General features: G+C 34.4%; 1 protein-coding gene across 3 annotated transcripts in view; it reads left to right on the plus strand.

The window, feature by feature from the left end:
* LOC124993796 (multidrug resistance-associated protein 1-like) overlaps nucleotides 1–23840 on the plus strand; it is a 113848-nt gene that overhangs the window by 50995 nt on the left and 39013 nt on the right. For all 3 annotated transcript variants that reach the window (XM_047565580.1, XM_047565582.1, XM_047565581.1), the window contains 9 exons: nucleotides 2952–3089; nucleotides 4123–4269; nucleotides 6841–6925; nucleotides 7025–7091; nucleotides 7365–7491; nucleotides 11824–12000; nucleotides 14870–15037; nucleotides 16775–16937; nucleotides 21658–21733. In XM_047565580.1, the coding sequence (XP_047421536.1) occupies nucleotides 2952–3089; nucleotides 4123–4269; nucleotides 6841–6925; nucleotides 7025–7091; nucleotides 7365–7491; nucleotides 11824–12000; nucleotides 14870–15037; nucleotides 16775–16937; nucleotides 21658–21733 (1148 nt within the window). The remainder of the gene's footprint in view (nucleotides 1–2951; nucleotides 3090–4122; nucleotides 4270–6840; nucleotides 6926–7024; nucleotides 7092–7364; nucleotides 7492–11823; nucleotides 12001–14869; nucleotides 15038–16774; nucleotides 16938–21657; nucleotides 21734–23840) is intronic.

Here is a 23840-nt window from a genome sequence, read left to right on the forward strand (position 1 = left end):
ACAGAATTTTCAAAGGGACAAAATTTGCAAAGCCAACATGAATTTTCTTTCTGGCCTTAATAATCACATATGAGATTCCCTCAGTAGTACATCTATTTTTTAAATTTTATATTAAGTTTATTTTTTAGCTGACACATAAACACATAGCATTATATGTGTTTATTTAATATAGTACCATGTGATGCTTTGATACATGTGTACATCACACACTGTATAAATCAGGGAAAACATATACATCTCAATCCTCAAATATTGATAATTTTTTTAGTAATAACATGCAAAATCTTTTCTCCTAGCTTTTTGAAATATAAAGAACACTATTGTTGTCTGTCATCGCCCTACTGTGGGATAGCACACTAGAAATTCTTGTTCCTATCTAAGTGTAACTTAGTAGCCATGATCAACCTTTCCTGAGCCCCACCTGCCTGCCTACTTTCCCTAGGCTCTGATAACTAGCATTCTACTCTCAACTTCCACGAAATGAACTTTTTTAAAGACTCCACATATGAGTGAGATCATAAGATACCTGTTTTTCTGTGCCTGCCTTATTTCATTTAACATAATGATCTCCAATTCCATCCATGTTGTCACAAATGACAGAATTTCATCCTTTTTATGACTGAGTAGTATTCTATTGTGTATATGTGCCACATTTTAAAATTCATTCATCAGTAGTTGGACACAGGATTTTTTTCCATGTCTTGGCAATTTTGACTAATCCTGCAATGAACATGGGAATGCAGATGTCTCCAACATACTGATTTCATTTCCTTTGACTATTTACCCAGTAATGGAATTGCTGGATCAGATGGTAGTTCTATTTTTAATTTTTTAATTTTTTTCAGGAAACTCCATACTGTTTCCCTTAATAACCATACAAATTTACATTCCCAGCAGAGTGCAAGTGTTCCCTTTCTCTCCATTCTCCCCAGCAGTTACTATCAGATGTTTAGTTTTCAAATATTTTCTCCCATTCTGTAGGTTGTCTCTTTACTCTTTTGATCATTCACTTTGCAGCACAGAAGCTTTTTAGTTTGATGTAATCACATTTGTCTATTGTTGCTTTGTGTTTGCTGTGATTTGGATCTTGATGGAGAATCTTGGAATATTTATTATTATGTACACAGTATGTATCCATTATATTTACACTTAGATTCACCTTAGAATCAGTAAGTGCTCTGCTTACTGATTCTATTGTATTGTTCTGTGGAGAACTTACACAAAATGGTAAATCACCAAGGTGAAAGAAGTTGTTAGATTGAATATACCTTGAAGAGGGAGTGATATTCATTTATTTGTCTGAAATTAAGAGAAGCCTTAAATATCTCTGAAATTTAACTCAGATTTTTAATAAGGTCACATACTGTAAAGTGATATGATCTGAATGCAGCTCCCAGTAGATTTACTGATAGTCTTTGCATCTAAAAATAAAAAGTGTAGCCGTGTTTGCTTATAGGTGTTAAAATTGGTATTCACAAAAGGCTATTTGTATTATCAGTAGAACTAGTATAGTGTGGGTAAAATAGAAGAACATTTCTTCAAGATCTGAGTAAAATTCAAGACTTAAAGTAGTATCCACAGCAGGGAAAAAACTTGAAAATTGGTGGAAGTCCAAATGGCAATCAAATAGTATGGCCTAAGTGTGAGCAATTTGCATCCATGTGGTCTGGTAACAGGTACCATAAAGTCTCACTCTTATAATATTAATAAGAGCTGCCATGCTAAACATCTTCCATGTGCCAAGTGCTGTGCTGATCAGTTTATTTTCATTTCTTCATGTAATTCCTATAAACCTTGAGTAAGTATTTCTTATTCCTAATTTATGAATTAGGGTCAGTAGGTGTCATGTCTAAATTTACAAAACAAATGAGATTGTTTTCAGGATCTCCAGTGAAACAGAACTAAAAGGAAAATTGAGAACCCAAACCCAAACACACACACACACACACACACACACACACACACACATATATAGAGACAGAGAAAGGGAAAGAGAGAAAGAGGAAAAGAAAATAGGAAACTGGTTCATGAGGCCCTGTGAATGTAGCTTAGTGGTACAGTGCTTCCTTAATATGTGGGAAGTTCCTTACTTCAATTCCTAGAGCCACAAAAAAAATTAAGAATTCAACTCATAATTGTAGGGGCTGGGTAGTATGAAATCTGTAGAACAGGCTAGGTTGTAGGCCATGTGAATGCAGAATTCCTTCCTCCTTGTGTGACCTAAATCTTTTTCCTTAAGTCCTTTAATTGATTGAATGAGGCTGACCCATAAAATGGAAATTAACTTACTCAAAGTTTACTGATTTAGATCTTAATAATATATTAAAATGCCTTCGTAATAATATTCAGTCTAGTATTGAACCAAACAACTGGGCACAAGAGCCCAGTCAAGTAGACACATAAAATTAAGCATCTCAAAGAGAACTGTAATTTGAATGTGGGTCTCTCACTTTAAAATGTGTACAGTGAGCCAGTATATGATCTGGCTTCCCCACATTTTCTGTCTTAGGAAATAGTTTACAATGAGAAAACATCAATCACCAATCACTTTTTAGAGAATGGCTTGAAGTTCCAAGACATCAGTCTTGAAAAAATTGAGAAGCTAGGGAGAAGAGCCTGGCTATGAAGAAGTAAGAGTTGGACCAGGAGTAATCATGACAAAATTGAGTTAGACAGAAGCTGCTTGGAGTTCATTCCTAGAGCTGGGATTTCATCAGAGTCTGGCTCAGAAATAAGTTGCTGGTGGGTGAAAGAAAGATAAGGCTGAGGAATTGTGACCCCATCCTCTAAGCCCCTCCTTAAAGGCCTCATAATTCAAGAAAATATTTGCTTTTTTCTTATTTTACTTTTACTCTCAATTGTGTGGAGGGGGGGAGTGTGCATTTGCATGCATGCATTTTTTTCTTCTATGATATTGATTGCCAAATATTCACTGTCTGACTTCTTTACAGATTCTCAAACTTTATGCATGGGAACCTGCCTATAAAAATAAGATTATTAAAATTCGAGATCAGGAATTGGAGTTTCAAAAATCAGCTACATATCTTGCTGTATGTTCTATGCTGACGTTAACTTGCATTCCATTCTTGGTGAGTGTATATATCTCCTGTTTTGATTTATTTTTTAATGATTAATGTCATTTAATGCCAGGAACAGCCAAATAAAACTTCCTATGAATTTTGTACTACTATCATAGATTGAAATTTTTTTTTTAATTTAACTTTGTAGGGTGGCTTCCAGATTGCCTGGAATTAAAGTGCATAAAGTAAAATTCATGTCTAAATTAAAATTTTTAATAAATATAATCATTAATTTTTGTAGATTAGAGAACAAAAGGTTTAAAGAAAATGTGTTCCCATTGGTTGGTAATTTTTACACATTTTGATCCTTTCTAAATTTCTCTCATTGGATGTATGCCTTTCTAATTCTTAAAAAAAAAATCTACCTTTCAGAGTTTCATTACAGCTTTAAAGTTTGATTCTCTGCATGATTAACCGCTTTTAAGCAGCAATCAAAGGCACACTATATGGAGCTGGGAAGGGAAGTGACACTTACTGAGTTCTTTTCCTATGTACCAGCCAAGTTATATATGTTGCCTTTTTTCATTCTCACAATAATATGCATTATTTTTCTCATTTCACAAGCAGAAATGAAAGATTAGAAGTTTGGAAACAACCTTAAATTTGTAGAGTTAGTCTTTGAAGGTGAATTGATATGAAATGAGGTATTCTCTTTCTTTCACATCATGTATTCATCAGGCATCATGCTAGTTAAACTAGAGTATAAATTTCCTTGGGGGATGAATCAATGGGCAAAAAAAAAAACAATAACAAAAAAAAAAAACAAAGAACAAACCATATACAACAGGAGCTACAACTTAATCAAAATGAGTACTCCAGGTAGTGATGGGGATCACAGAAGTCCTATATGTCTCCCTTGTTGATAATTTAAAATGTTTTTTAACTCAAAAAGATAAATGGGTATTATATTTGATATTCTTCAGTTAGAGTAATGAATAGCAAAGGAAAATAGTATTAACATTTTCTTCCCTAATTTTTAAGACTATAACTCATTATGTTATAAGTAATAAGTATTTTTTTTTAATTATGCATCTATTTTTAGGTGTCTCTGGCCACTTTTGGTGTCTATTTCTCACTGGATGAAGGAAACATTTTAACAGCCACTAAAGCGTTCACATCTATGTCTTTGTTTAATATTTTGAGGATTCCTCTTTTTGAGTTGCCAACAGTGATCTCAGCTGTGGTCCAGGTACATTCTTAAACTAAGAATCACTTCGCTACTGAAATCAAGGATTTTGTACATTTTCTTTGTCATTTTTTTTATCATAGTTTCCCTTTTGTGATTATTTAACACTGCATTCAAAATTTGTTTTCCTGATTCAGTGAGAAGTAAAGAACATTATAGAATTTAAGGCATCATGTCTTCCTTATTTACACTTTTCTCCCATCAAAGTGACTTCTAAATATTTCAGCATATTATGTTATTTTCAATGTTAGGTGTTGATTTCTTTTACTTAGTTCCTATGCCATCACAGAATTCACTTTATTTTAACAGAAAATTTATAATTAGGAGCTATGTACGAACCCAAATCTGAATGTTTTTCTTAGGTTCAGCAGCTTGTCATACTTCTGCAGGACAAGCAGGGAGAAAATGCGATGATAATACCAGTCAGATTAAAAACAAAAAAAAAAACAAAACAAAAAAACCCTTAGAGCTGGCTCAGCATGCTCTTAGGTGACACTTCGAGTCCAAGAAGCTATTTATCTACTACAATGAGTAAAAACTGCAACAAAAGAAAGGTAGATTCTTTTTTTCATTCAAAAAAGTGAGTTCCTAGATCCTTTTTTTCCCCTGAGATTTACTCAGTTAAACTTTTTGGATCTCATGCTTGGATTCTCCAGGCATCTTCCATTGAAAGTATTTTCTCAAGTTTGGGTCCATGAAGTAGGTCCTTGCTTTTTGCGATCAGTTATTTGATCCAAGAACTTTGCTTTTATTTTATTTTATTACTTTTTGAATACAGAATAAAAAATGAATAGTAAATACCACAATCATTCTTGTTATAGCCTATCTTTTTCATATTGTCTTCCTTAGAATAACCAACAGAGGGCACAGAAGTACCTTTGATGTGATGCTTTTAACTCTTGTTTCCACAGCATCCTTCACTTGAAGAAAATGTTAATTCTTAAAGCAATAGTTTGGATTTTCAATTGAAACTGGAATCTAGCTAAAGGTGTAGTATCTCAAAGTGTTCTCCAAAACCTAGTGGCTTGCTGCTGCCTTCAGTTAAATAAAGAAAACAATGTCTAAAGGAAAGAAAAAGCAGTAGCAGCTGTATTACTGATATGATGCACTTAAAGAAAATCACAGCCCAGTTATATCTTATCTGATAACAATAGATATCTTTTAACACAAAATAAAAATGTACTAGAGATTTCATGTAACTCAGTTTCAGAGAGAAAAAAAGTGATTTTATTTATTTAATAGTAGCTAAATATTCTATAATTATTTTCCTATAATTTATTGCTGTTATTGCCCAAACCATGGTTTTGTTTATTGTTGGAAGCAGAATTCATTCAACATCTGAAGTTTCTTTTAAAATCTAATCTTTCTAAGTCATAATGAGATATCACCTCGTGCCTGTTAGGATGGCTATTATCAAAAAACCAAAAGAAAAAAGTCTTGGTGAAGATATGGGAAAAAGGGATGCTGGCACACTGTTGGTGGAAATGTACATTGGTACAGTTATTACAGAAAGTGGCATGGAAATTCCTCAAAAAATTAAAAATAGAACTACCATATGATCTAGCAGTATCCCTTTTGGTACATATTTTATTTGTATTCAAAGCACATAAAATCACTGTCCCCAAAAGATGTCTGCATTCCCATATTCATTACAGTATTATTCACAGTCACTAAGACATAGAAACAACCTAAGTGTCCATCAACAGAAGAATGGATAAAGAAAAATTGGTACACACACACACACACACACACACACACACACAGAGGAATGTTGTTCAACCATAAGAAAGTAGGATATCCTGCCATATGTGATAACATGGCAGAACATTATGCTAAGTGAAATAAGACTGACACACAAAGACAAATACTGCATGGTCTCCCCTATATTTGGAATCTAAAAAAGTTGTAGAAGCACAGAGTAGAGGAGTGGTTACAAGAGGTTGGGAGGTGCCAGGGAGGAAATGGAGTGATGTTGAGCAAACTGTACAAACTTTTCATAAGATGAATGAGTTTTGGAGAGTTGATGGTCAGCATGGCAACTCTAATTAATAATAACATATTTTATATTTTTAAAATGTGCTAAGAGAGTGGATGTTAAGTATTCTCACTACCTAGGAAAATAATAACTGTGTGAGGTGATGGGTATGTTAATTAGTTTGATTGTGAGAATCATTTAAAAGTGTAGGTATATTAAAGCATCGTGTTTTACCTTTTAAATATATGTAATTTTGTCAATTTTACCTCAATAAGTGTGGGATCATTAACATTTCTATAATTGTTGATTAATCAATTATGGTTTTTACAGAATAACAAGGAGGAACTTTTGCTGCTGCATCTCTTGCCTTCCTTCAAAGATGATATTTGTTTGGATCTTTGACCCTTGAAACTGCTCTTTCTCTTTAAGGATGAACTTGTTTATATCATTAAAACAATTCAAACCATGCTTGCTCTATTTATATCAATATTTTGAATTTGCATCTAAAATATTTACTCAGGTTGTATATCACAGTAAAAGCTTTTAAGTATAAATTCTGCTTCAACCCCAGATAAATCCTGTGATGTTTGTTTTGATAGACAAGGATATCACTGTGTCGTTTGGAAGACTTTCTCAACTCTGAGGAGCTTTCTCCTCAAAATATTGAAAGAAACTACATAGGAGGTCAGTATTTACTCTTACCTTCAATATTTATTAGACTTCTGGGTTCAAAGTAATAGGTTCTAATCCAAAATGCACTGTTGCATTTATTTTTCTTCCTAGATCATGCAATTGGGTTTACTAATGCCTCTTTCTCCTGGGATAAAACAGGGATTCCAGTACTAAAAGAGTAAGTCTTGATTTGAGGCACAGTTTTAAAAGAGTTTTAGTTTTGGATTCTATCATTATGTCAACTTTCATTTCTTAGAGTTTAATAAATTAATATATTAAATAGACTTTTTAAACCCCTCATTGTACCTTTTATTTTCTAAGTGATTTTTTTCTGTTTGTTTCCTCTGTGAGGACTTTATTGTTCACCTGTTGTTTGCATTTTGGAAGCCTAGGTGTTTGCATAAAAATGTGAAAATTCCTCCATCTTCTCTCTCCTTTTGTTGTCATGCAGCTTGAACATGAAGATTCCAGAAGGAGCTTTGGTGGCTATTGTAGGGCAGGTTGGGTCTGGGAAGTCCTCTGTGCTGTCTGCCATCCTGGGGGAAATGCAGAAACTTACAGGAGTCGTCCAGAGAAAGGTAGCACTGATGTGTTCTCTCAAAATCTAGTAGAAGTGACCATAACCAATTTGTCATTAGTTTCAATAAGAATATATCAAATTAAATTCAAGAATCAAGAATTTAATGGGTATTTCTAGTTTATAACAAACATTTCAATATCCATAGAAATCGATTAGCTATGGATGGATTAGTAACAGAATTCTGTCCAAGTTCTTCAGCACGTCATTTTTGAATGCCTATAGTAATTGTTTGATGATATTAACTGAATTGCAACCAATTATAAAGAAATGAATGTGATTTATACTGTAATTTGATTAGTTTTCTAATTACCATTCATTACAAGGTTCCCTAAGTAATTAAGACCGTTCCATTTCTAAGAAGTCTTCTAGCTAACTGCTCATGGGTGGTATCTCCAGCCTAAGAAACCTCAGAAAAATAATAATATTAATAGCTTACATTTAAGATCCAGTCATTGAATTATGAAGAATCTACTCTTAGTCATTTGTTGTACTCTTAAAGGTAGATAAAAATCCAACAAATTTTTGTTTGTTTGTTTTGTTTTTGTACTGGGGATTGAACCCAGGGGTGCTTTTACCATTGAGCTATATTCCTGGCCCTTTTAAAACTTTTTATCTCGAGAGAGGGTCTCCCTAAGTCGTTTAGGACCTAGCTAAGGTGCTGAGGCAGACCTTAAACCCGGGATCCTACTGTGTCAGCCTGCTGAGTCACTGGGATCACAGACATACGCCATTGCACCATCTCAACAAGTTGTTAATCAACTGTGTTTTTGTTTTGAAACACTAGACTACCCAATGAGTTTTTCCTTGAACCTAATTAACTCTCAGGTAAAATAATAGCCCAGTCCCTCCTTCTCATCTCTAACAAGGGAGAAACTTCATACATCTGAGACCAGTTTTTCTTCATTCTTACTTTTTTTTCCTTCCTGGAAAAAAATCAATTCTATCAATTCCTTTTTCTTTCCTCACAACATATCTTTCCTAATATCCTTATAACTTTATTGATTCTAGTCCTTGTAACTAAATTTTTATTATTCTGTTTTCTCGAAGTCTTATTGTTACCTAGTGTAGGTTCAAATATAATTCCTATGACTTTTTTGAAGAAGATTACACGTAATGAGCACTACTACTTTTTAAACCTAAGTGTAGTATCTTTTAACCCTGGGTTCTTCATAATGATTGCAATCAGTCCTTGCTGTATACTTCAAGATACCTGTAACTTTTCTTAGACAAATGAGTGTCCTTTACAAGCATAATGAGGATCATATTAATTTTATTTTCTATTAGTGTTTTTAGCTATTTTCAATAAGCACATATGGAGCACATATTATGCATGTACAGTATAGTACCAGACAAACAAACATGAATAAGATATGTTCCTTTTTTTTGAGATCCTAGTCAACTGAGGTAAATACCAAAGTCAATTATGACAAGTAAGTTATTAAAAATGAATAAAAGCACACACATCCAAAAACAAGAAAACACAACAATTCTGCTTTGAAGGGAAAGAAAAAGAATCGGAGAAGAGGTAGTCTTTATTTGATCTTGAAAAAGAATTAGGAATTGATAAACATAAAAATGATATCAATTCTAGGTTTTACCTAATGCATTAATGATGACAATGAGCAGAAAGACCTGGGGTGAAGAGTGAAAGAGAGGATGTATGAAGACCTAGTTAGTTCATGGCACAGAGTCAGCTGGCTCCCTGTGAATATCAATGGCTATCATTACTTTCATTTTAATTGTTGAGGTTTTTATGGTAAGATACAGGGATTGTTTCTGACATTTTTGAGTGCTTTGAGTTTTTTCTTTTTTTTAAAGTGCTCCTTGTAATAAAAGAGACTGTAACAATGCCATTGTGAATGGTAAAGCAGAGGGAACCTCGCCTTTGTTTTTAAACTGTAGGTGTCCAGGATAGAAGATATTATCTGTCTCTATAAGTGGTTGCTTAACCTTTGGAAATATTTGTTGTGAATCTGTGGCAGGATCTGACCTATTATTGCACTCTGAATTATTTCCCCAATATTTATCTCAAATGTGTAAGTATCATTCTGATGAGCACTAGTTAATTAAAGTGATCATTATTATGGCATGACCAATTTAACATTTAGAGTTTAAGAAGTGCTTTTGTGAGCTGGTCACGGTGGTGCATGCCTGTAATTCCAGCAGTTCAGGAGGCTGAGGCCAGAGAATCCTAAATTCAAGGCCAGCCTCAGCACCTTAGCAAGGTCTTAAGCCCCAAACAACTTAGCAAGACCCTGTTTCAAAATAAAAAACAAAAAGGGCTGGGAATATGGCTTAGTGGGTAAGGATCCCTGGTTCAATTCCCAGTACCAAAAAATATAAATAAATAAATAATTAAAAAGTGCTTTTGTGTGTGCAACTTTCTGTTGTTCGGAGTATCAGATGATTACTTTTTAAGGCCTATTTCATATTATAATGTTCAAACTCTAATACTCTCTAAGATCCCCTATTCTACATCAAAGGCTCACACCAGACATCATTCATATAGAATATTCAGTATTCAGTGCTTTTTGATAGAATATTAGAGATTTGGAGACCATTTTTGCATTACCAAAACTTCAATTGTGGTTTTATTGTTATGTATGAAGTAAAATGCATTTTCCTTTGTGGGAGGCAAATTAATAATTACAATAACAATAAAAGAAATGTTTACATCTTTGTAAAACTGATAGCAATTTTCAATTCCTTGTAATAGCAATGTGCAGATCATGTAGTTTGTTTTAAATTATGTTATTTTTTTCATATTCTTCAATTTTTCCCCCGTGTTCTTTAATTTATTCTCTTTTCTGCATTCAAACTTTTTACTTGCATTCAAAATATTTTTCACCTGTGGGCTGATTTCATAGGCTATTCTCATCAAAGTTTAGATTATTCATTTCACAATGCAATTCAAGAGCAATTACTTTTGTGTTTAAGATCAGGTCAGATCAGAACTATACTGTTTTTGATCAAAAGCCATTCTGTGTCTTACATGCTCAACAAAGAAGAATTAAATGTTAATCTTTGATCTTTAAAGTGGCTGGTTGAAATCAAAAGGCTGATAGTTGCATATATGCCTATCTTAGAAAGTACTTTAAATGTCTGCTATTGTTATAGAGTGGGCAGTATTTAAGATACTCCAAAATCAATGTTTGGATAGAATCCATGGGTCAGAATGGAAGGTGAATCTCTAGTTCAGGTACTATAGATTCTTCTCCAGGAAAGAAGGGTTAGTGAAGAGGCTGTTAGATGGAATATATTGCCACATGTTTAGGAATCATTTCAAGTCATAAATAATTAAAATATGAATTCAAGAATAATAATCAATGTATAAGACATGGACGTGTGCTGCAAGGATACCCTTTTAAGAAAGAATTGCAGCCTGCTGTGGAAATCCACCATCAGTGTGTCAGCTCCATCAGGGTTGGCCTGGACTACAGTGAGTAGCCCTGCTAGGATCCCACTCTTGATCAGTCTAACATGGGACAACTAATGGATGACACTCCTCCATAGCTCTGGAGGGTTGGCCAAAGCTTTGTCAGGCTTGAATCACAGTGTGACTTTTTCTTATACTTACTGTTCCTTCCTCCTTTCCTTCCATTGTGTTTATCCCAGTATACAATATGCACCTTAAACTCTGTCTCTGTTGTAGACTGAATTGTGTTCCTGCCAAATTCATATGTCAATATTTGAATCCTCAGTAACTTAAAATGTGATAACATTTGGACACAAGGTTTTTAAAGTTGATCAAGTTAAAATAATCTCATTAGGTGTGACCCTAACCAAATATGACTGGAGTTATTTTAGGAAGAGAAATTAGAATGCAGACACATACACAAAATGAATACCATGTGATGCAGGGAGAAGGCTGTCATCCACAACTCAAGTGAGAGGCCTCAGAAGGGACCAACTCTGCTGACATTTTGATGTTGGATTTCTAGCCTCCAGAATGATGAGAAGATAAATTTCTATTATTTAAGCCACTCAGTCGTGGTACCTTGTGATTGGCAGCCCTAGAAAATAACACATTCAGCATCTGCATCCAGAAAATCCTAATAGAGACAGATGAGTTTGATAGAAACTAAAGTGAAAGTAAGTAAAAAGCACAAGGTAACTCATTTGAAGGACTGCTGATAAGTATATATAATAAAATAGGAGGCCATGATCTATATATTTACATGTAAGGAAATAACCTAGATTTAAAATTGTTTGTGTGTGTGTGCATTTGTTTGTGCATACACAGAACCATGGACTGTATTCTTCAATGTGGTACATGCAAATTCTCCTCTTCCCATGTTAAGAATATTCCTTTACTTCTTTATTTCTTTAGGGCTCTGTGGCGTATGTTTCTCAGCAGGCCTGGATTCAGAACTGCATTTTGCAAGAAAACATTCTCTTTGGCTCCATCATGCAGAAGCAGTTTTATGAGCGAATATTGGAAGCCTGTGCTCTCCTTCCTGACTTGGAGCAGTTACCAAAAGGAGATCAAACTGAGATTGGAGAAAGAGTGAGGAAAATATAATTTATCGTATGCAGGAATAAAATAACATTCAGCTATACTAATAAAATGTTAATAGACTTTTTATTGAGGTCTTGAAGAGTTATCCAACTATAATTTTTAAAAACTCATTACAGAATTCCTGTGAAGAAGATGGCAGTATTAAGGGCAAAAATTATTTATAATTGGCTACATAGAAAACAAATTAAAAAACAATTCTGTTGTTAGTATCCATGGGGGGGAATTAAAGTCTGCCAATTAGATTGTCAACATTTTTGTTTTCGTTTCTGGCACAATGCTTTTCTTCTAAAGAGTGAAACATGGGTTTGTTTTTTCTTTATCTCTGCACAAGGCCAAGGCCAGGATAAGGAGCATCAGGGCATCAAGCTCAGGTTCTATGGAGGTTCTGAGATGACACTTATTAATGTGCCTGCTCTGCATTGGCTCATTCCTGCTTATAAGGGACTTGTTTCCCAATCACCTCCCTGTTTGTTCTATTTTATTTGCATTGTGTTAATGAATGGTCATACTCTGCTCAGTGTTTCAGATTTAAAAATTTTTAAAAAAGATATCATTAAGTATGAACCCCTAAAGATAACCCCTGACCAGTAACTAAAATCTCCACTTAAGCATAAATGCAGAAGTATCCTCGAGGTCTACAATCCATTTGTGGTATAAAGATGAATAAATAATCCTTACTGAGTACTTCAAATTTCTGAAAAGGGAGCGGGCATAGGCCATTTTGTACACTGATAAATAAAATATGGTATGCAACAAAATTATAGAAAATAGAAATATATAAATCCAGAATGAGCCAAAATTGACCTTCTAAATAGACTGACTTCATTTGTAGTCTACCACTTTGTAGATTTAATTTTTCAATAATATTAGTTTTTTTTTTTTTAAAACCCCTGGATTTTTCCTGGGGTCTTCATTATCCTCCATCAAAATGATGCCATAGCTAAAATCATGCAGAAATGTGATTTCTTCAAACTTGTTAATGCATACTGAAAAACATGATGAGAAAACTGTCTCTAAAAATGTGGAATATCTGATTATATGTAACTATAAAGAATTTTAAAAGGAAAAAAATTCAAAATTGGATATACTGATTTAGTATAGGAACTCAATGCTATTACTATTTATAATTTCTGCTTCATATAATTAGTGTTTTCTTAATGTGATATGATGCATTTTAAAATAAGCATGGAATTGAATATTTCATAAGGAAATCTGTTTACAACTGTTTATGAGATAACCAAGATAATGAATATAGAGTTTTCCTTTACTTTGTTTGATCTTTTCCTTTGACATTCTTTAATTAACCACAAGCATTTATGAATTTATTATATACCCTTATTCTGCTTTGGGGTATAAGATGGTAAATAAGAGAGCTGTCACCCTGCCTTCAAGTAATTTGCAATCTAGCAGTACCATGCCAACAGTTTTAATCAATTGTCTTTACCAATATATATTCATCATCTAGTGTCATACACTAAGTATTTGGAATAAAAGATGAATTAGGTGGGAGTTGATAGGCTCATGAGAGACTGTGAGACTGGGATGAATAAACAATGTCCTGCAAAATAGGAAGGGAGGGAAGACATGACTTCACTCAGTCACTGGAGAAAGAGGTTGCTGTCAGAGAGAACTTTTTAGGGTATCCTTTAAATTGAAAAGAGAAGATATGGACTCCCAGGCAGAATGAACAGCATTGGGTCTACTATGAAAGGGCAGGTTAGTCTGGTTGGTCAATCACAGTCACTTGAGGGAGCATTGGAAGAGTGGTGGAAAGGAGTCGTTAATACCATAATAAAAGCACTTAGACTGAGGAAGATGCTGTTGCTTGTGGATGATGGAAGAGTGAGATGTGGCAATCCAAGGTATTTAAGCAAGATGGCGATATAATTACAGGATAAGTGGTGACAAGTCAGAGGATGAATTAGAGAGAGGAGTAATTCGATAATTCTATCGAATTCCAACATTATCCACACTCAGTGTTGGATTTGTCCTAAATATTTTTACACTCACTTTTTTGAATTATCAAAAAAAAAAACCCTATGAATTGGGAGTTACCATAATTACATGCAAACACATGCACACATAACACACACTCGTGAACCACATTCCCTAATATATACATTTTCATGTTCATCTCCCTTACTGTCTTTGAATCTGAAGGCTAGCATGACCCCCAGAATATAAACTTATTGAGGAGATGTTTGTTGAGTAAGAGAACTATCATTAATGCAAAGAAGCAATGTCATTTTACAATTGCAGATCGTTGGCTAAGTTCTGAGCTGCGTCAAGAGCTTTAAAATAAGATCAGTACGCACTAAACATAAAATGAATCAAGTAAATTGGGCCTGACCCCATAATTCTCCATACATGGCTGTACGTGTCAACTTTAATTTTCACATAGTGATGTATATTCCTTACTTTTGCTTCTTAGAGTTGTCCTTTTGCCAACAAGACTTGCACTAATCTTTCTACAGGAGAAAATAGGACATGTTGATTACAGCTTTGGTAATTTAGTTATTATTCTCAATTTCCTATGTGTCAATTTAAAAATGATCACTTAGTGTCAGTATATGGTTGGCAGCCAAAAATCTTGCTTAATATTCCACAGGCATAACTATTCAGAGATAGAGCTTTGAAAATTCTTCTCTCCTTAATTGGTGGCCTCTTCTTTTGAGAGCAGGTAGTTAAAAGGAGGTAGACATAGCTATTAATTTGCAGAAGTTAGTACAACTAGGAAATGGGATGGAGTTAGGACTAGGAAATAATTGATAAAGTATTGAGTGTTCATATTGGGTTGTTATCTGTTCTTGCTATGAAAGAGTACTTAGATCTAACATTTCTCTTATTCCATATTCAGGGTGTGAATATAAGTGGAGGTCAGAAGCAACGAGTAAGTCTGGCCAGAGCTGTCTACAGTGGGGCGGACATCTACCTCCTGGATGATCCCTTGTCTGCTGTGGATGTTCATGTTGGAAAGCAGCTCTTTGAAAAAGTGATAGGGTCCTCAGGCCTTTTGAAAAACAAGGTATTCATAATATCGTTTGTACTTAAGAGAGAGACAGAGGGAGGATAATCTGTTTAGCACTATTTGCCTACTATTCCAATTATGTTGCCTATTTGTTTAAGCAAAGTAGTCAAATTTCACATGAAAAGTTGAGATAATTGTATTTTCCTTTAAGAGACAAATTTCAATGATCACTTTTGAGTTTTTTTAAAATAACTTTATACCAGTGACAAGTATGTATATATGGTAATTACCTCATCGAGTAATACCATACTCTAAGGGAATATGTGTGTCATAATGAGTTATTAGTCTAGTTGACTTTATTTGAAAAATGGTATTTTGGTATGTACTACTTTTCTAAGAAACAGAATCATTTTACTTAAAATTTGGTATTATGAACATAGCAATAATAATGATTCAATCATTTTGTGAAGGGGCCAAGAAGAAATTAATGCTTACCAAGCACATGACATGTTTAACTCTTTAAATTATATCTTCAGTTCTTACAATAATTCTGTAAGATAGGTATTATTATTACTTCTATTTTACATATGAAGGAATTCATACTCTAAATTGACCTGATACAGGTTTCTCAACTTAAGAATAGCAAAGATTTTTCAAATTCTGTCTGACTACAAACTCACAATTATTTCATGATAATGTGTTTATAGATTTGTTAATATGGAGTACTCTGGAAAAAATATGTAAAATTATACAATATTTATTTCAGTAAATAATATAAAAATTATTTGATTTACTGAGAGCAGCCCAAGATGAAAACTTCTCATTCATTTGTATTTATATGTATATAATATGAAATATTTAAAAACAAAACTTATTAATTATAATTTGAACCAAACACATTTTTTTAACAGTAGCATATTTTTGAAAAAGATAAATGTTTTAGTCAGCTTTTTTGCTGCTGCAACTAAAAAACCTGACAAGAACAATTTTAAGGAGGAAGAATTTTGAGGGGACTAACAGTTCCAGAGATCTCAGTTCACAGCCAACTCCATTCCTTGGGGCTCAAAGTGAGGCAAAACATCATGGTAGAAGAGTGTTGGGGAGGGAAGCAGCTCACATGATGATCTGGAAGCAGAGAGAGGTTTCACTCGCCAAATACAAATACCCCAAAGGTACATACTCACTGCTCACTTCTTCCAGCCACAGGCTACCTTCCTTCAGTTACCACTCAGTTAATCTCCACCAGGGGATTGATTCATTGATTGGGTTAAGGCTCTCATAACTCAATCATTTAAATTCTGAATGTTCTTGCATTGTCTCACACATGAACTTTTGGGGGACACCTATTTTAAACCATAACAATAAACAGAAGTGACAGATATGAAACTATTTTAAATTTTCTATGAAATTGATTCATTTCTAAAGAATAAAAAATACCCTAACCAAAGGGTTAAAATTACATTTTCAAGATATTTTCTGATCTAGCAATATATTATCATTCATTGTGAGATATGTGGATGCTGTTTTAAACTGTCACCTACAAAAATTACACTCTCAAATAATAAAGACAAAAAAAAGTGACTTCAGTTATTAAAAAAAATCATCTGTGCCCTTTTTCTTTTTGTTTCTGTTTGTTTGGGGTTTGTTGTTGTTGTTGTTTTCAGTGTTTTCAATACTGGGATTCTAACCCAGTGCCTCACACATGCCAGGCGAGTGCTCCACCACTGGGCTATGTCCCCAGATCTATTTATGCCATGTTTTGTAACCTACAGAATAAAACATTTTGTGTTTCAGACTCGTATTTTAGTGACACACAACCTCACACTTCTGCCACACATGGATCTTATTGTTGTGATGGAAAGTGGCAGGGTAGCACAAATGGGAACATACCAGGAGCTGCTGTCTAAAACCAAAAACCTCAATAATTTTCTTCAGGTTTTCAGTGAACAAGAAGAAGGTAAGAATACAATAAAAAATAAACCTAAGATATAATATGCCTACCCATTTTGAAAGTCTATTAGTTACCTAATCTCTTGCTATACATTTTTCTTCATTGATCCTGCTGGGCACCTTCATTTCCACAGGAAAGAAACAAAAACAGTGAGATGTATAAGTTTTAAACATCAACTCCTTTATGATTTTTAAGAACAGATGAAAATGCACCAGGATATGTTTTTTTCATCTACAAAAAGATTAGAACAACTTATAAATTCTATTCTAGCCTAGAATATAATGGGTCCAAACATTATGGCCTTTTTTAAAGTTTAGAACACAAAGTTTAAAGCATAAACCCATGTGAAGCAAATAGTAATTATATGAAACATCACAGGTATAGTATTGGATGCTGGGGGAAACATACACCCCCCTCAAAAAAAAAAAAAAGAATCCAGGGAAACACAAAGGGGAAAAATATCTGCTTAACTTTTAAGAGTTAGAAATTGGTTTTATTCACTAATTTTTATAATAATAATCAAAGAATTTGAAAATCAGATTCATAGACTTACTAAAATAAATGAAGTGGTTCTATCCCCATATAAAGCTTAGAACACAGAGATGTTTGAAATCTAGCTTTATTTTAATATTCCATAGAAATTAGTCCTTGCCTACTCTGAAAGTTGGATGTCACATCATCTCTTTTTAAAGCTTTAGTTGGTTTCTCATGTAGATCATCAGAGCCCGATTCTTTTTCTGTGCCTTCTCTGGGTCTGGGTTATTTCATAATTTCATGGCATATAGTGGTATGTCTCAGTATTTTCTAAATGAGTTGGTATCTAATCTCAACTCACTAAATGCTATAGAATATGAAACTGGTTTAAAACAAGATCAATTATTATTTTAACGCCATGAAATCAAAAAACAAAGTCATTTTTCAATTTTTTTTTTTGGACCTAAGCTAAGACACATGAATTGAGTTCTATTGTTTTTACTTCTCATACTATAAATTTCTACTTGTGGATATATTAAAAAATATTTGGTGAATCCCCAGGAAGAAGGAGTCTTATCATTTTCTCTATCCTCACCACTGAAGGAGCCACATGCAAACAAATGACAGGTGCTAGGTAGATGTTTGTTAAATTACTGCATCTGAAGGTGTCTCTTCAGAAGTAAACAGGATGATTTAGAACGCTATGAGTCAGTGTCTTTTATTCTTGCCATTTATTAAAAGTCGCATGAAATATAGATTATAATATCTTGGAAAATACATCTCCAGAATCAAACAGAATATGTTTTTAATTCCATATTTAATTTATTGCAAAGTATGAAGAGTGCATCATTTAAAAGTTGTGGGATTTGCTGTTTTTTAAATCTCTTCCAGCATACAAGTGCCATACCTTCTCTGCATTTGTATATTTTTAATGTATTTATGTGTCCTCCACTGTAATAGATTAAAAGCAATGTTATTCTTGAAGCTAGCCTAACAATATTACTAACTCTTCAGAAATATGCAGTTAAAAAAGTATAATTTGAGCTTTTTTTCCTAATTGCCTCAATATTTTTGTCTTTTGTTTTAGAATTTAGGAAGACAGAGTGAATTTTTATACTAGGAATAGAATATATTTTGAAATTGAATATTTCTGGGATTCTAATTTTTTATTTTAATTTTTTAGTATTTTTATCTAGTTTCTAGTATTTTTATCTAGTAAAAACTCATAAAAATACTCATAATGGTAGAAAGATACCTGCAAAAGGTTAGCCATATAGAGTGTGATTTCTTTAGCTACTGTTGAATGCAGGGCAACAATAGATTTCAATGATATGAAATGCCTCATAAAAGACAGTTTCAAGCTGTTACATTCAGTGTGATATTCCTGCAGTACTGCCTTTGCACCTCTGCCTGCACTCCACGCATTAGGGAGTTCCTGCTCTGCTCTTCTATGCCTGACTTTCTGGTCAAGAGACCAAGAGATTGTATCTACCACCTGTGCCCTCTCCACTTGCCATTTCTTGACCACTCTACATCCATCTTCAGGTCCCAGAATTCTTTGCCCAAATGATGTAAGTTTGCTCCTGGGACAGGGCGACTGTTCCTGCCTTGGGTCTGCCCCCTGTTGTGCTGGCATGTACCACTGAGAATTTTTCCCCCTTGGGATGGTGTTGATGGGCAGAGCCTGAACATGTGGACTGAAGTGTGCAGCTCCCCTGTTTCAGGATGGAACTGGGGCAGGAGAGAAAGGGAGCAAACGGACCACCTCACCGAAGACTGCTTTGTACACAGAGGAAGTGTCAGGAATCCAACCAACGCCCCTGATCTTGCCTTCCAGGTGTTTGGGAGGTATATTTGTTATAGTAAGCAATAGAACTTTAACTTAAGATTCTGCTAGTTCTAATCTATAACTTTAAAATGATTAGTGGATATGTGGACCTTCATTTGTACGCTTGCCCTGGTTCACACAGGTATTAGATATAGGTCGGTCTGTGAAGGTGTATTTGCATAAGTGGTAAGAAAAAGTAAAATTCTATCTGAGGGCTTTTTTTGTCAAGATTTAGGGGAAGAGAACTATTTGGCAGGGAGTACAATTTCAGAAATGTGATCCCCAGTTTTAAAATCACCCTATGATCCACCATTTGTTTATTATAGTTCATCATTTTTGGTTTTGAGTCTATTCAGAAGTTTCTTTGAATGGTACACAGTTGTTCATTTTAAATTTCTTACATGATATTACAGTGGGGGTATAAATCAGCACAACACTGTGGGGAAAATCAGTGGACTGATTTTCAGGAGCTCTGCAGATATACTCTTTTCACTGAAAAACTATGTTGGTCTTCACAGAAATGACTTAACTCTTAACTCTTTTGTTTCTTCCTATTTGTGAAATATAGGGCTTGTACTAACTGTTTTTCCTGGTGGCTGACATGGAACTGAACAATGTGTGTTTTTCTCTCTCTCTCTCTCCCCCTTTCTCCCCTGCCCTCAAGACTGCTTGTGACTCAGTCACACTTTCTTTTTTCTAGAACATTCTCATTTTCAGTGCTGAAGTTGGTAAAAGATAATATAGCAAGTAAACAGTAAAAAGTACTGTTTACAGTGTAAATTGGGTTTGGAGATATATTAGCTCTTTAAGATTCCATCGAGCTCTGAAAAATCTGAGTCTTACTTTACAGGGATTATATAAAATATTCAGGGTTGAGAAGTGGGTGTATGCTGAAAGATGTAAGAAGATACATTTTACATATTTGGGAGTCTAGTCTTGGCTAATTCTCTTGCATACTAATAATACTGGTGAAAGTTGCTACATCTTGGGTATTAACTATGTTAGTATACTCATGTGTTTTGCATTTATTTAATCCTTCCCAAAACCTCCTGAGGCTAAATGATCTTGATTATACAAAGAGATTAGGTATCTTGCTTAAATTAAGACAGATTGTAAGAAATAGTTAGAATTCAATGTTGCTTCTGTTTCATACCAGAGATCTTAGAAATTCTCAAACATATATCAACATGTGGAAAGAAGCACAGTAACAAGACATTGACTTAGTGTGAAAAGACAGGGCAGGAGGCCTGGCTCACTCTTAGCTCGCATCCCTCTCTGTGTCTTTCTGACAAATCTGGTTTTCAGGCAAGATGCTTATCCTCTCTGTTTTATTTTCCCTCTTTCAAACAATAGGGAACTTTCCCAGTTCTTTTTACCTTATCAGCTTGTTTTGGCACTTAGTTTCTATAATGCATGTGAAATCACACTATAAACTGTAAATATATAAATTTAAATATTTTTATGAGAAGATATAAGCATGAGAATGCACATTGGGAGGAAAGGCTGAAACATCTCCAAACTGAATTGTCATTCTCTGAGCCTGTGGACCCTGTGTCTATAAAAGATTTAGTTGACATAAGTCAGATTCTTCCCTGTAGGTCTAGATGCTTATTTCTATAAATAACAAAGCATAAAATTCACACACTGACCTTAAAGACCTCCAAGTCTAATTCTTCCCCTTTGAAGATAAGAAATAGGGAAATTTAAGGAGTTTAAGTATCATATTGTGCGTGTGGCTGGGGGGAGGGGGATCCCAAAAATCTGCTGTGCTACCTCTGAGGTGTTTACCAGCAAATTCACTAACAGTTACTTGAACCTCAGTCTCTGTTAGTTCTAAGTGTGCAACCTGCATAACCTCACCAGACCTTGGTCTTTTTTAGATGTAAATCAAGGTCAGCTATAGAAACTTCCCTTTAGGGCAGTTTTGAGGTAGAAAAGTGTTTGTGGATACATATTCCTTAGAATAGTGTCCACCACATGGAAAGCGACTATTGATATTGGTAACCTATCAGCAAATGACAGATTTGGAGGATTTACCATCTTGTTTTCTTTCTAATCTCCACAATAATCACACTCATATATAAGGCTAGGTGAAGTTGTATTGTTCTTTAAAAGGCTAGAGTTGGGTTTCTCTAACAAATACTTGGTTCTTCTATAGAAGATCCAAAATAAGCTAGCACCCTGTCTAACATCTACAAAAGACTTTCTCTGTAGGTTTTTGATTATGGAGTCTTAGATTTACTAAAAAATTACAAAGCATATTAGGTTAAATGGAAATAATGAGGAAAATGAAAAGGTACTCTGTAGACCTTTGGAGCCAGAATGATAAAAACCTGTCCAATCTGTGTTGTCTTTCATTATAGTTCTACTTAGTGAATTGTTTGCTTACATAGATATAAGAGGACTCATCGTCTTCCTCTCCAGGTCCTGCTTTAAAGCAAGTGAGTGTAATCAACTCCAGAAATACACTGAAAGACCAAATACTGGAGCAAGAAGATAGGTAAGTATCAGGAGAACTCCAGGCTCTTTGGGAATATGGACAAATTAATTACTTTTCAGCATATGAGATTTAACTCTTATATAAAGGATCCTCACATTAAAATAAATATAAAATGTACATAGTTGTTTCCAACCTAAAGCTCTAAGTTAGAGGAATGAGTTTGATTTTTTAAGTGAGATGGATGTGACTTGATTTTGGAAATATATGCTCATTTGACTTTCAGCTATTTCTAGCCAAAGTCTGGTAATAGAAAACTAATTTAGTTAGACTTATGTCAAAACTGTCCCCATCTCATGACATTTATACACTATACTGACGGGAATGTGAAGGTAAACTTTGGACACGAAAACTCCACGATTCTGGGATGATTATTGATCCAGGGTATGCGACCTACAAATAATGACTAGTTGTAGGATCCAAATAACCTGTTTGAAAACAAGAGCAAAGAACAAAGGAAAGAAGGGAGGAAAAAGTCAAAGGAAAGAAGAGAGGGAAGGGATGGGAGGGACAAATAAAAATAGCATAATTTTGGCAATGATTAGATTTTGTTTTATTTTTAGGTTTTTTTTTTGTATTTGTTTTTGTTTTTGCTTTTTGTAGATAACTAAAATGATCAATGGTTGAAGCAAATTAACCTAATAAATTCTGTCCCTTAAAATTTCCTCCATGCAGTCTGTAAAAAATTAAAAGTTAAATAAAAATAATAAAAGAAAAAAATTTTCTCCAGAAGTTGCCCAAATAGGAAGCTGAATGATAAAAAGGAAATAATAGGAATAAGGGGATTAAAAATAAGTGACTACAGTCATAGGGAGTGTGGAAATAGATTCTAGGGAAGCAAGCATTGCAGCATCTAGTAGTTCAGAATTTCATGGATTAGACCTGATAAATGACTTAATGTTTTTTAAAAGGATTGGTTATGCCTAAGGCCGTGTGGATGATGCAGATGTGGCAGGTTGGAGTTTTGCATGCATACCAGATTTAGTTGACTTGATAGGCCAACAGAATCATTCCTCCTCAATCACGAAGACCTTGGTCTGCTACTCTTTATGGGCTGTCTTAGCGCTGGCAATCTGAAGTTGTCATTTAGTCCCATGACCTTAAATATCTTCTATACACTAGTGCCTGCAATTTTTAAAGGATCTCTAGCCTAGTTCTCATCTCTGAACTCAAAGTTCGATGACTAGTTGATACTCTCAACCTCCCTTTAATGTCTAAGTGACACCTCCAACTTATATATCCAAATCAGAACTTCTGATTTTCCCATACCATACACAAACTTGACCCATGTGCAACTTTCTTGATCTCAGCTAATGGCAATGCCATTCTTCCAGTTGCTCAGGTAAAACAATATATATAGTGCAGTTATCCTTGACTTCTCTTATGCTATACTGAATCCATCATCAAATCCCTTCAGCCCTATCTTCAATATCTATCCAGTAGTCCGGAATTCAGCCACTATTCTTCACTTTTACAGCTGCCACCTTTGTCTAATCACTATCATTTCTCACCTGGATTATTACAATTGTCAACTTATAAGGGCTTTCTGCTGCCATCCCTGACCCAATATACAGGCTGTTAGCCATGTACCATCCAGATTGTTTCCTCTACCAATATAAATCAGATCATATCATTCCACTTTAATCTTCCAAAGAATTAACATTTCTGAAAATCCCAGATGTTTACAGTGAACTGTGCAACCCTACAGGACCTGGATCTGACTGCCTTTCTGATCTCAGAACCTCCTAGGACTTACTTCTCATTGTTCTGCTCCAGCCATACAGAACCTCTGCTGTTCCTGGAACAACAGCCCCACATTCCCCAACCTTCAGACTGCTGCACTTCCTGCTGTATTGTGGCATAGTTTTCTATATAACCATATGGCTTCCTCATCCTTGTTGTTTGGTCTTTGCTCAACATCAATGAAAACTTGCTTAGACACACTGTTTCATATAACAGCACTTCCTACCTCCTTCCCAGCTTAATTTTTTTCATAAGTCTTATTAATTTCCACTATGATGGAAAGTGTACCTATTTACTTTTATTTCTTTCTTGCTCTACCTGTAGATTGTAAGGCTTATCCGGGTAGGAATTTTTGTGTATTTGTTCA

This window comes from Sciurus carolinensis, chromosome 9 (genome assembly GCF_902686445.1).
Source record: "Sciurus carolinensis chromosome 9, mSciCar1.2, whole genome shotgun sequence".
Lineage (NCBI taxonomy): Eukaryota > Metazoa > Chordata > Mammalia > Rodentia > Sciuridae > Sciurus > Sciurus carolinensis.